The following is a 12,464-nucleotide window of genomic DNA, read 5'->3' as shown; positions in this document are numbered from 1 at the left end:
ACTTCAATTATTGGGTCTTATCTCCTGTGGTCGTTGCGTACTTCAAACGACATCGTCTCCTCGATTGATCCAGCTTCATGGATGGGATGGTCACCCGTTCCAATCATGGTTTTGTCCTAGCCCGTGTCCCTCCTAGAATGCCCATAGTAAATCACTAATTGTAAATCATCTCTACTTGGGATTTTCTGAAGGTTGCCGTAAATCAGCAATCCAAGAGAAAACAACTATAGTTCTGCAACTTAATTCTCGATATAAACAGAGAAGAGGGACGGACGGACGGGCAAATATCAGTATCAGAAATGGCAACCTTAGAAGAGAAGCAAGTGATGGTTGTTGGGATTGATGATAGCCAGCACAGTACATACGCTTTAGAGTGGACATTTGATCACTTCTTCACTCCCCCTCTAGCTTCCAATTCACCTTTCAAGGTCGTTGTTGTCCATGCCATAACTTCCGCTACCTCCGTCGTCGCCAGTCTTGCTGAACCTGGTACCTATTTGTTTTCCACTTCATTAATTCTGTACATAATATATCCTCAGCTTTCTCCTCTTCTCTTTCCACTTCTATAGCAGTGTGTAGCATGTGCGTCTTCTACTCGTTCTTCTTTGTTTTCAGGGATTGCTGAAGTTTTGCCACAAGTGGAATCGGACTTGAAGAAGATAGCTGCAAGAGGTATCGAAAAGGCTAAGGAAATTTGCATCAGTAAATCGGTACTCACAATCTCTTGTAATCAATTCATTCCATAACTACTTAAAACCATTCATATAATTAATAAATATCCAACGTTCTGTCTGGTATATACTAGACGCGTCGTCCTTGCAAAAGAAACAAAAACGAATTTGCAATCGTTATTTTTTATTTATTTTTGTTAAATACTATGACTACATCTAATCTAATGGGGGAATGCGTCTTTTATTATTTATGTCCTCGATCGTTCCTCTTGTAACCACTGTTAAAATCTTGTAAGATGATGGTTTCCGGTCCCAAAGAGAATGAGAGAAATGGGGGCTACTTTGTTCTTCACGTTGCCTTCGCTCTTAGTGAAAGCAGATGATGAATTGACCGGGTCATTCATCAGACATCTAGCAAATGAACGTTGAACTAAATGAGTGGATTTTGCGTTGGCTGTTTTCCTGATCATTTCAGCTTCTCTGCAGGTGAGTGATGTGATCTTCGAAGTGGTGGAAGGTGATCCTAGAAATGTTCTTCGCGAGGCTGTAGAGAAGCACCATGCTTCAGTGCTGGTTGTAGGAAGTCATGGTTATGGAGCTATTAAAAGGTATTTGATTTCATATTTTCAAATCTAGTACATTGATATATAGTTAGATCCACTGGACTGCTGTTAGATATCCAGTAAATACTGTTGAAAGGCTCTTAGGAAGCTCCACTACAGCTACTTTGCAGTTTACACATGGTTGCATACTGTCCAAATCACTTAGTTATCTGCAGAAAGTTTGAGCTCACAGGTTTTCACATTTCTCTTGCAGGGCAGTCTTAGGTAGTGTGAGTGACTATTGCGTTCATCATGCTAACTGCACTGTGATGATAGTGAAGAGGCCTAAGATGCCTTGACTGCTTCTGAGTTGACAATATTATTGAAAACTATGCAATATATTCCTGTCGTCAAAAAAACATGATGGAATCTACAGTCAGTTCCAGATCCGAGCAATTCTCATGCTGCGTAGTATTGTGATTGGAGTATTTTGTGTACACTAGTGCTAGTACTTGCCATGTATCCATGTTTACTTGTAGAAAACAAACCCGCACCACCATCTTCAAGTTCAATTGATAACTTTTTTTTTTTTTTTATTATTATTATTAACATGAGTGTTTAAACTAGCTTACATGTATCTTGATTAATCCCATGAGCCTTAAAGTTAATGATCATGTAAGTTTTTAGTGATTCTAAAGCTTGTAAGACTCGAACTAGTGATTTTTATAGAGCAAACTTAGGGTCTGATCAATTGAGCTACACTCCTTAAAGTTAAATTCAATTGATGATAATTAATTTTTGGAATGATTACAACATTTATACGATTATTATCAGTGTTGCCCTTTACCGATAACAATACAAAATTACTTATTAAACTAGTGTTTTTGTGCCCAGAATTGATCTCATTGAGACTTTTTTTTTATTATCACCGAAATCCAGCAATTTTCTTTTATTTTTTTTCTGTCAAATTGGGGATAAAAAAAATTTAAATTTTGGATTAAAATTAAATGTCTTAAATTGTTAGGAAATAAAAATTTATAATTTAAAAAGTTACAGGACAACATTTTCCCATGTTTTTTTTTTTTTATTAGAATACGTATTTTTACAATAAAATAATAATATAATTACAATAATACATAATCAGAAACTTGGCAGGGCGAAACTTCGGTTTACAGCTTGCATCTCCTCCTGCATCATTCCAGAAAATTCTGTAACCAACGACGTCCACTAAAATTCACTTCTCTTAGCAAAAGATAAGCATAACCCATACGTCTTTCTCGATTAATATTTTATGTTATATAATGTTACAGTGTGCTGCGAATCTGCCTTTATTCTATCGGACAAACTTTAAAATATCACCTGATTATTACATAGTTAATCTCAGCTTTATCACTAAGCAATTTTTCATATCAATTTTATCTTTAAAATTATATAAATTCTCAAATTACATCTATTTTTTAAATTTTCCATCCAAATTATATATTTTTTTTAAGGATAAACAATTTCATCATGTAAGAAATTTAATTTTTTTTTATTCACTCATTCTAACGTGTCTTTATTGAGAAATAAAAATACTATGGTGGTAAAATTGATATAAAAAATATTTTAACATGAAATTAAGACAATCACAATAGCTGGGGATATATTTGAGATTTGAACTTTTTTTTTTCCTTTGTTTACTTTATTTGGTAAGGTAAATGTAATTTGAGTTTTTTTTTTTTTTTTTTTTTTAACATGACTATGAGTATGTTTGAAAGAGTGGTTGTAATTGTTTTTTAAAGTGTTTTTTATGCCGAAATGCATCAAAATAATATTTTTTTTATTTTTAAAAATTATTTTTGAGATTAGCGCATCAAAACGATATAAAACACACATAATTTTTTTTTTAAATTTAATATTTTTGGAACGGGGTTTGAACCGCGTTCTTGAACGTGCCTATGTCATTATAAAAATATGTTAGCAATCGTATATATACTCATGTTGGAAAACCTTAAAAAGTGTTAAGAATCACACCAATATTCTTGTAAGTTTTTAACTGAAAAGGAATGAGAAAATAAAAAGACTAAGAACAAGAACATCAAATTTGAACATGGTTGAGATAAATTGCTTGCTCTACCAACGAAACAAAGATATATCAAAATTTTGCTACTACAAATTTCACAAACCTAAAAACATTAACAAATCTCTCACCAAGCTCAAATGACTATAAAGATCATATATAAAGGAGAACATACAAACCTTAGTGACTAATTAAACAAGAATGAATCTCTCCATTTTTGCTTGAAGCTCATAAAAATTTTAATTTTCTCTCAAAAGTTTCTCTAATATATACGGTGGTTGCACACCCAAAATGGCTCATCTCACTCTATTAACAAAAAAAAAAAAAAAAGGTTGAAGGTCAGTTTCATTGTTCATATAAACAGTGAAACACCAACCATTGTCAACGAGTTATGCCTCCCTCAGCTAAACTAGCAGCCCAGTGTCATAAAATTAACCATTTATTCTTTTACCTGTAGACTCTTTAAGATTAACACAGTCCACTGCCACGCCTGCAAAAAAACTAAGTACTGCACCGCTACCCCTACAAAAAACCAAGCTTTCAACCCCGTATAATTGCTAATCCCTTTCGAGTCATCTTTCACATTAATCAATTCAAGCATCTTAGTACCACCTACCAATCGTGTGTGTGTGTGTGTGTGTGTGTCGAAGCCTATGAGTCCTATTTAAAAACTACACTTACAAGTCAAATAAACATAATGTAAGGTGTAATCTCACCTGGAACTTTCCAGGTCTCTAATGCCAAACAGTTGCCACCATCATTTTTTAGCTGTTCAATCCACGAAGATTAATTTAGAGTATTCTATTAGCCTTAGAGGCACTGCTACTTCTGCTAGTGTATATAAAACAAAATTACTTTAACCTACAGCACTACTTTAAGAAATTGCTGGTAAATTACTTCGCATGGATGGCTTGCATGTGGCATGCAATGCATATAGAGATTTAATTATGCTCTTATTCGAACTTTACATTCCTCCAAATGCTTCAAAATCTAACAACTACTTCAAAGCCACTGCCCGAATGGAACAAATTCTCTTTTGTTGTTTCATGTAAAAGGTTTCTCAAATCTCATCACTAATATTTATAAGGGAGAAAATGAAAAGCAGAATAAAGTAGCATATAAAAAAAGGCCCAAAAAACCAACCATCACCTGCACGTGTCAAATCTTCTGCTCTGGACAACATAGCTTACCTCATTCTAGTTTTGTATATGCCCTCTTCCATCCCCCCCTGTAAATACATGCACAGCCTTCCCATTTGCTTATATGCAAAACAACTCTTCTTCGCTTATTAGCTGTCTTTTGTGTTCTCTTATTGCGTGTATACCTCTCTATTTGTCCAAGTCTATCAACTACTGTTCACAAACATAACTCTATGTTTCAATTTATATACTTGTTAACTGTATATTAAGTTGGGAAAAACATCATATATCAAAATTCAAAATTCAAAATCCACAAATTCAAATTCTTTTTTTTTTTTGTGCAATAAAAATTAGGGTTAACCAATCAACAAACTAAGCAAGCAATCACAATAAATCACAAATATTATTGACATGGAAAACCCTAATAGAGAAAAAATCACAGGATCGAAGTCCACCTAAAAACTTTCGATATCATGGGTACACAAGTGTTCTTCCTTAGTTAAAACTAAGATCTACAACATAAATCATCAATAACAACATGTTATTAGAATGTATCAACAATAAAAAGAAATAGTCAAGAAGAATCTCACAAAACTGACAACCACGTTTTCGTGAAGAACAAACCAATTTAGACACCCCGATATTTAATATGACCATAAGATTTAGGTGTTCAGAATATTATATCAACACTTCATTTTAAACCAACAGTGAACAAACTACTTATCAAAGTTTGAATAGAGATTGTTCAAGTTGCCATACTCTCTCCTTCTCTTTGCATATGCTGTCCACTAACTTGAAAATAAACCAAAATTGGCTTTTTATGCCTAGTCAATTATATGGCCTAAAAGGCTTTAAGCATTTGTCCTTTTTTTTTCCTTAGTTTATATGGGTTATGCCCCAAAGTAGAAGTTATCAAATCAAACAATTCCCTTCCTCCTAACTTATCACCAAGTCTGTTTGCCTTCTAAAAAACACAAACTTTTCTCTTGGTAAAGGCTTGATCATCATATCTAACACAATGTCATCAAAATGAATCTTTTCAACAACAAATGACTCTATCTCTCCAACATCTCATCTTCATTGGTATCTAACCTCAATGTGCTTTGATCAATAATGAAAAGTAGAATGCTTACTAAGATGGATTACACTTTAATTGCCACAGTACAACACAAAGTTCTCTTGCACTAGGCCAAGCTCAAGTAAGAACTTTTTCATCTATAACAACTTCTTAACCCCTTTACTAAGAGCAATATATTTATTTTCTATAGTGGATAATACAACATATTTTTGCAACCTTCATTGCCATGAAACTGCTTTCCTTACAAAGGTCATTAAGTATCCATCCAACACATGTTTACTGTTTTCAAAATATAATCTAAAATTACATTTGAGATACTTGAATATCCTTTTCATTGTTAACTAGTGTTCTGTACTAGAATTGAAAAGAAATTATTTGATCACACCAATAACATGAGCTATATTTAGCCTTGTATAAACTATGACATACATCAAGCAACCAATTATTGATGTATAAAGAACCTTATTCATCTCATTTCTTTCTTCGTCACTTGAAGAACACTACTTACATCTTACCATAAAGTGGTTTACAAGTGGAGAACAAATAACTTTTATCTTGCTCATATTGAATCTCTCAAGTACTTTTTGAATATATCTCTTTTAAGATTGTCAAATCTTCCTATTATTTGAGTAATGTTTATGTTAAGAATCTATTTTGCCGATTCTAAGTCTTTCATTATAAAAGACATGCTTAACTCTCTCTTCAAACTCTAGATCTTTGTAGCATTATGGCTAACAATTAGCATATCATTCACATATAGCAACATAATAATGAAGTTACCATTATGAAACCTTTTTATAAACACACTAAGATCATAAGTTGCCTTACAATAACCATGCTCCACCATAAAAGAATTAAATTTCTTATACCACTGTCTTTGAGCTAGTTTTAACCTATATAAATTTTTTTTCTTGTAAATTAATTGTTTTTTTCTTTCACTTCAAACCCTTCAAGCTACTCTATGTAGATTTTTTCATTTAAGTCACCATGGAAGAAATAAGTTTTATAGTAAGTAGTTCAACTTTAAGATTCAGATTAGCAACTAAATCAAATACAACTCGGATTGAAGACAACTTGATAAGGTGAAAATATTTCTTTAAAATCAATACCCTTCTTTTGATTGAAACCTTTTATAACCATCTTGCCTTATATCTTAGCTGTGAGTGTTAAATAATCAATTCAATCTAATATCTTAAGCTATTAGGTGAAGCTCCAAGATATGATTTATATAATTCTCTAACACCCTCTTTAAGTAAAAGCTTGAAACTTGCATAAACCCCACATTACCTTATGCTTAATTTTTATTAATTAAAATGAAGGTGGTGAGATTTGAACTCGTGACCACTTAATCAACAAGGCTCTAATACCATGTTAAATGGCCAACTCAACTAAATTGCTTAAACTGTTAAGTAAGACTCCAAGATATGATTTATATAATTCTTTACCAACTAACATTTTTTTATTATTTTCAACCTGAACACCCGTTTGTTCTTGAGTGCTATTTTTCCTTTAGGAAGCTTCATTTACTCGAAGATGTGGTTCTTATACAAGCATTTCATCTCTTCTTACATGGCTTTTAACCACTCATTTCTCTTCTCATGTAACATAGCTTTATAAAAGCATTTTGGCTCTCTCTTATTAGTAACCAATACATACTCATGAGGAGAATATCTAGTAGAGACTTGGCGAAGCCTAGTAGACCTCTTTAATTGTGGCTCATCTAGAGCTTCTTGAATAACTTGTTTAGGAACAACATCATTATCATCATTATTAATTGGTTCAGAATCATTAATTAATGGATAAAAAGGCAAACCATCATTATCATCCTTTCAAGTTTCAATTTTTTTTTTCTATTTATGCAATTTAAAATAGGTTAAATCAATCAACAAATTAAGCAAGTAATCACAATAAATCAACAACAATATTTTTTTACGTGGAAAACCCTTATGTGAGGAAAAATCATTGGGCGGGAGTCCACCTAAAAACTTCACTATCAATAATAATAAAGGGTACACAAATGTTATTCCTTAATTAAAACTAATAACTATAACATAAATCATCGAGAACAACATATTTTTAGATTGCATCAAAATTAAAGAGAAAGAATTTTAAAGAATATCACAAAACTGAGGGTTATGATTTTATCAAGAGCGAACAAACTTAGACACCTACAATATTTAATCTAACTGTAAGATTTATATGTCAAAATTTTAACTTGATCCAATAATGAATCAAGTATTTATTAAAGTTTCAAGAGAGATTGCTCAAGCTACTATCTTCTCTCTTTTTTTCTTTGTATGTGTCGGCAACTAACTCGAAAATAAGCCAAAATTGACTTTTTATATCCAGTAACCTATATTAACTAAAGCCTTTTTCCACTTTTTTTTTTTTGTAATCGTGTATGTCCGGGCCATCTTACGCGCATTTCGAGTAATCCCTCGAGACCTTGAGGTTAACGATTATATAAGCCTCTAGTGACTTTAATGTTTGTAACACTCGAACTAGTGACTTCTAAAAAGCAAATTCAAAACCTAACCAGTTGAGCTACACCCCACCAGGTTCTAATTCCTCTTTTCTTAGATTATATGGTTATGGCACAAAAGAGTGACCAAACCATATTGATTGCATCATCTAATTCCTGCAGTGCTATGCTTAGAGCTCAAAGTTATGCATATTCTAGAGGATATATACTAGCCTTTCACAGTTTGTAATTTCATTAACAAAAGTTTTCAGCAATTTTTCTTCCATACACAGTGCCTTATAAAACTCCATAAAATCCTCACTATAGATATCCTCCAAAACATTGTATTCTTCTTTTAGCTCTCTGTTTTCCTCTGCCATGGTTCCCCCAAATGATCCTTCTAGTCTGCCTCTTGGAATTTGTAAGCCGGAAAGTCCAGACAAATACTTCGAACTGTTGGATGGGAAATTCAGTGTAAGAGGTTTTCCATTGCTTTCTGAAGTTCCAAGCAACGTGGTTTTTGCTCCTTTTTTGTCTGTTTATAAATCCTCTGATGCTCCGCTTGCTCTGCTCCAAAGTGTCCAAGCTCTGTCGCACAAGGGCGGATTCTTTGGGTTCCACAAAGACGCTCCGTCAGATCGCTTAATGAACTCCATCGGTAAGTTTACTGGTAGGGAATTTTTGTCCATCTTTAGATTCAAAACTTGGTGGTGTACCATGTGGATGGGTAGCTCTGGGTCTGATTTGCAAATGGAAACCCAATGGGTTCTCTTTAATGTTCCTGAAATAAGGTCTTATGTCATAATCATACCTGTCATTGATGGGAGATTTAGGTCTGCTTTCCATCCTGGAACTGATGGTCATGTCATGATTTGTGCTGAGAGTGGTTCTACTAAGGTGACAGCATCATCTTTTGATGCTATCGCTTATGTTCATGTGTCTGAAAATCCGTACAATATCATGAAAGAGGCCTATAGTGCTCTTAGGGTCCACCTCAATACCTTCAAGCTTCTGGAAGAGAAAACTGTCCCATCTCTTGTTGATAAATTTGGGTGGTGCACTTGGGATGCATTTTATTTAGCTGTAGAGCCTGCTGGTGTATGGCATGGTGTGAATGATTTTGTCGAGGGCGGTGTCTCTCCGAGGTTTCTCATCATTGATGATGGCTGGCAAAGCATCAATACTGATGATGAGAATCCGAACGAGGATGCTAAAAACCTTGTTCTTGGTGGAACTCAAATGACTTCCAGGCTTCACAGGCTTGATGAATGTGACAAGTTTAGGAAGTACAAGGGAGGGTCTATGTTAGGTCCTAACCCAACTTCATTTGATCCAAAGAAGCCAAAGATGCTTATCTTAAAGGCAATTGAAATCGAGCATGCTGAAAATGATCGCGATAAGGCAATCCAATCTGGCGTAACTGACTTGTCTCCTTTTGAAACTAAAATTCAAAAGTTGAAACAAGAACTGGATGTTGTTTTTGTTGGAGAAGAAAAGAGTGTTTCCAGTGGGAGTCGTTCTTGCAAGGCTGAAAGTTATGGCATGAAAGCTTTCACGAGAGATTTGAGGACAAAGTTTAAGGGTTTGGACGACATTTATGTGTGGCATGCTCTATGTGGTGCCTGGGGTGGTGTCAGGCCAGGCTGTACTAATCTGAATTCAAAGATCATTTCTTGCAAACTGTCTCCTGGTCTGGATGGGACAATGGCTGATCTTGCTGTGGTTAAGATCGTTGAAGGTGGTGTTGGTCTTGTTCACCCTGACCAAGCAGGCGATTTCTATGATTCTATGCACTCCTACCTTGCCGACGTCGGCATTACAGGAGTGAAAGTAGATGTCATTCATGTAAGACTTCTTTTCATAGATACCATCTATCTACTTTGCTCTTTTCTGAGTATTTGGATATTTTATATTAGAGTGACTTAATTGTTTTGTGTATCTAAGTCTCAATTGGCAAATGCAGAGCCTCGAGTATGTTTCTGAAGATTATGGAGGCCGTGTTGAGCTTGCAAAGGGCTACTACAAGGGCCTGTCAGATTCCCTGTCAAAGAATTTCAAAGGATCTGGACTCATTTCCAGCATGCAACAATGCAACGATTTCTTCTTCCTCGGAACAAAGCAGATATCCATGGGAAGAGTAGGCATGAAAGTCTAACCAAATGATCTCCCTTATTCTTTTAAGCGTTTGTCTGCTAGAAAGTTGTTGTTTTTACCATGGAGCTTGACGTCTTTTTGCTACAGGTGATGACTTCTGGTTCCAGGATCCGAACGGAGATCCGATGGGAGTTTACTGGTTGCAAGGGGTCCATATGATCCATTGTGCCTACAACAGCATGTGGATGGGTCAGATTATACAACCTGACTGGGATATGTTCCAATCCGACCATCCGAGCGCCAAATTTCATGGTGGATCGAGAGCTATTTGTGGAGGACCTGTATATGTGAGTGACTCTGTGGGTGGGCATGATTTTGACCTCCTCAAGAAACTTGTTTACCCTGATGGTACCATTCCCAAGTGCCAAGATTTTGCCCTGCCGACAAGGGACTGCCTCTTCAGGAACCCTTTATTTGACAAGAAAACAATTCTCAAGATTTGGAACTTCAACAAGGTATTCATTTATTTTGTCTACAAGGAATTGGATAAAACAATATTTTATTATTTTGGATATATATATATATATATATATATTGGCGGTCTACTTCTTCTTCTTTTTCCTTATAGTTTGTAAATAAATAAATAAAATAAAATAAAATAAAATCTTCTGAGTGTTTATAATAGTGAGTTTCAATTGAATAATAAATTAAAGGAAAGTTATGATGGATTGACTCTTTTTATGAGTTTTTTAATGTTATTTAATGAATATTTATAATATTAAAAAATAAAATTTGGAATTTAATATGTTAATAAGATTAATTTGTTTTTTGAATTTTTAAAATTAATTTTGATATTTATAATTTTTAAGATAAAATTAAATAATAACTATTTAGTTTAATTTGAAATATAATTATTTTATTAACCGTCATAATATTAAAAAATATAATATTTTATTATAATTATTCAAGTCTAACAAGGACAAAAAACATAAAAAAATATTAAAATTATATAATATTTTATTATAATTATTAAAGTCTAATAAACCTGTTACAGAATATATATAAAAAATAAAAGTATTATTTTTCTCTGATTTGTTTTTTATTTTTTCAGAGGTGTATATTTTCGAGGTGTTATTTTTTACATTTCACATTGAAAACCAACTCATTATTTCTTTCCATTTATAAACAATTATTTTAACATTGTTTCCACATCCAACATGTCTCAAATAAACAACGATATTTCTTTATATGGTGCTCGCCAAATTGTTTAATAATGATAAAGGTTATTGATGTAGTCAAATGGAACTAAAATGGCATGTTGGACTTCGCAGTATGGAGGTGTGATCGGAGCTTTCAACTGCCAAGGAGCTGGATGGGACCCCAAGGAGCAAAGGATCAAGGGCTACTCAGAATGCTACAAGCCACTGCCCGTTTCTGTTCAAGCTACCGACATTGAATGGGACCAGAAGAAAGAGGCTGCTCAGATGAGTGAGGCTGACGAGTTCATCGTCTATCTCAACCAGGCAGAGGAGCTGCTACTTGTATCGCCAGAATCGGAGGCAATTCAAATTACCATCCAACCATCTACGTTTGAGATCTTCAGCTTTGTGCCCATCAAGAAGCTAGGCGGCACCGGTATCAGTTTTGCTCCTGTTGGGCTGGCCAACATGTTTAACAGCGGCGGCACAATTCAAGAAGTGGAGTATTTTGATTCTGAAGCGGAGACTTGTGTCAAGATTGAGGTTAAAGGTGGAGGGAGTTTCTTATCTTACTCAAATGCATCTCCGAAGAAGGGTTTCTTGAATGGAGCTCAGGCGGCTTTTGAGTGGCTGGATAACGGCAAACTGGCCTTGAATCTCCCCTGGACTGAAACCGCTGGTGGCGTATCTAATGTTGCTTTTCTTTTTTGAAGTCTCACAACTTGTTTAGTCGTAGAAGTTTGAAGCCATGGCGACTAAGCATCTAAAAGAAACCAGATTTTGAGTGTGATTTAGAGTGTATTAATTTGATTTTAAAGTTTTTTTTTATTTGAATATGTATATTTAAATTTTATTTAAATATTTTTAAATCATAAAAATAAATAGAATTCTCATCTTGTTTTTTTTACACGGGGATATTAAAGAACAAAAAGCTTCTAGCATTGGGCAGTGAATTAAGGAGAGCCTTTTATGTCCTTTTTTTTAAAAAAAAAAAATAATTAATAAACACCAACTACTATTAAACTGATCTAGAATTCTTACTCATCAATAAGAAAATCTGTATTACAAGACAATTCCTCTGCTTTTTAGGCTCTTAATCCACCCTTACATGGATGTAAATCTTATTAACTTGATGGCTTAATTAATGCCCACTAAATAATAAATTAATTTCAATGAATTTTACTACTTTTTAAATATAGAAACCATAAAGAACAAAACTAA

General features: G+C 34.0%; 2 protein-coding genes across 2 annotated transcripts; both read left to right on the top strand.

Annotated features, from left to right (window-relative positions):
- LOC118046882 (universal stress protein PHOS34) lies at positions 1-1,807 on the top strand. Its single transcript, XM_035055966.2, has 4 exons — positions 1-489; positions 616-710; positions 1,158-1,279; positions 1,488-1,807. Exons 1-4 carry the CDS (start codon positions 300-302, stop codon positions 1,570-1,572), a joined length of 492 nt encoding a protein of 163 aa, XP_034911857.1. The 5' UTR covers positions 1-299; the 3' UTR covers positions 1,573-1,807.
- A 6,286-nt stretch (positions 1,808-8,093) lies between these two features.
- Positions 8,094-12,136, top strand: LOC118046884 (stachyose synthase). Its single transcript, XM_035055967.2, has 4 exons — positions 8,094-9,795; positions 9,914-10,091; positions 10,192-10,559; positions 11,376-12,136. Exons 1-4 carry the CDS (start codon positions 8,329-8,331, stop codon positions 11,952-11,954), a joined length of 2,592 nt encoding a protein of 863 aa, XP_034911858.1. The 5' UTR covers positions 8,094-8,328; the 3' UTR covers positions 11,955-12,136.
- Positions 12,137-12,464: the final 328 nt, after the last annotated feature.

Source organism: Populus alba, chromosome 2, assembly GCF_005239225.2.
Source record: "Populus alba chromosome 2, ASM523922v2, whole genome shotgun sequence".
In the NCBI taxonomy this organism is placed as follows: domain Eukaryota; kingdom Viridiplantae; phylum Streptophyta; class Magnoliopsida; order Malpighiales; family Salicaceae; genus Populus; species Populus alba.
The sequence above is the reverse complement of the archived record's forward strand: the minus strand, read 5'-3'. Positions and strand labels throughout refer to the sequence as shown.

Coding starts and splice junctions, on each gene's coding strand:
- LOC118046882 (XM_035055966.2), top strand. CDS start 300: ATGGCAACCTTAGAAGAGAAGCAAGTGATGGTTGTTGGGATTGATGAT. Junction 490..615: donor CGCCAGTCTTGCTGAACCTG/GTACCTATTTGT, acceptor CTTTGTTTTCAG/GGATTGCTGAAGTTTTGCCA. Junction 1,280..1,487: donor GGTTATGGAGCTATTAAAAG/GTATTTGATTTC, acceptor TTTCTCTTGCAG/GGCAGTCTTAGGTAGTGTGA.
- LOC118046884 (XM_035055967.2), top strand. CDS start 8,329: ATGGTTCCCCCAAATGATCCTTCTAGTCTGCCTCTTGGAATTTGTAAG. Junction 9,796..9,913: donor TGAAAGTAGATGTCATTCAT/GTAAGACTTCTT, acceptor TGGCAAATGCAG/AGCCTCGAGTATGTTTCTGA. Junction 10,092..10,191: donor GATATCCATGGGAAGAGTAG/GCATGAAAGTCT, acceptor TTTTTGCTACAG/GTGATGACTTCTGGTTCCAG.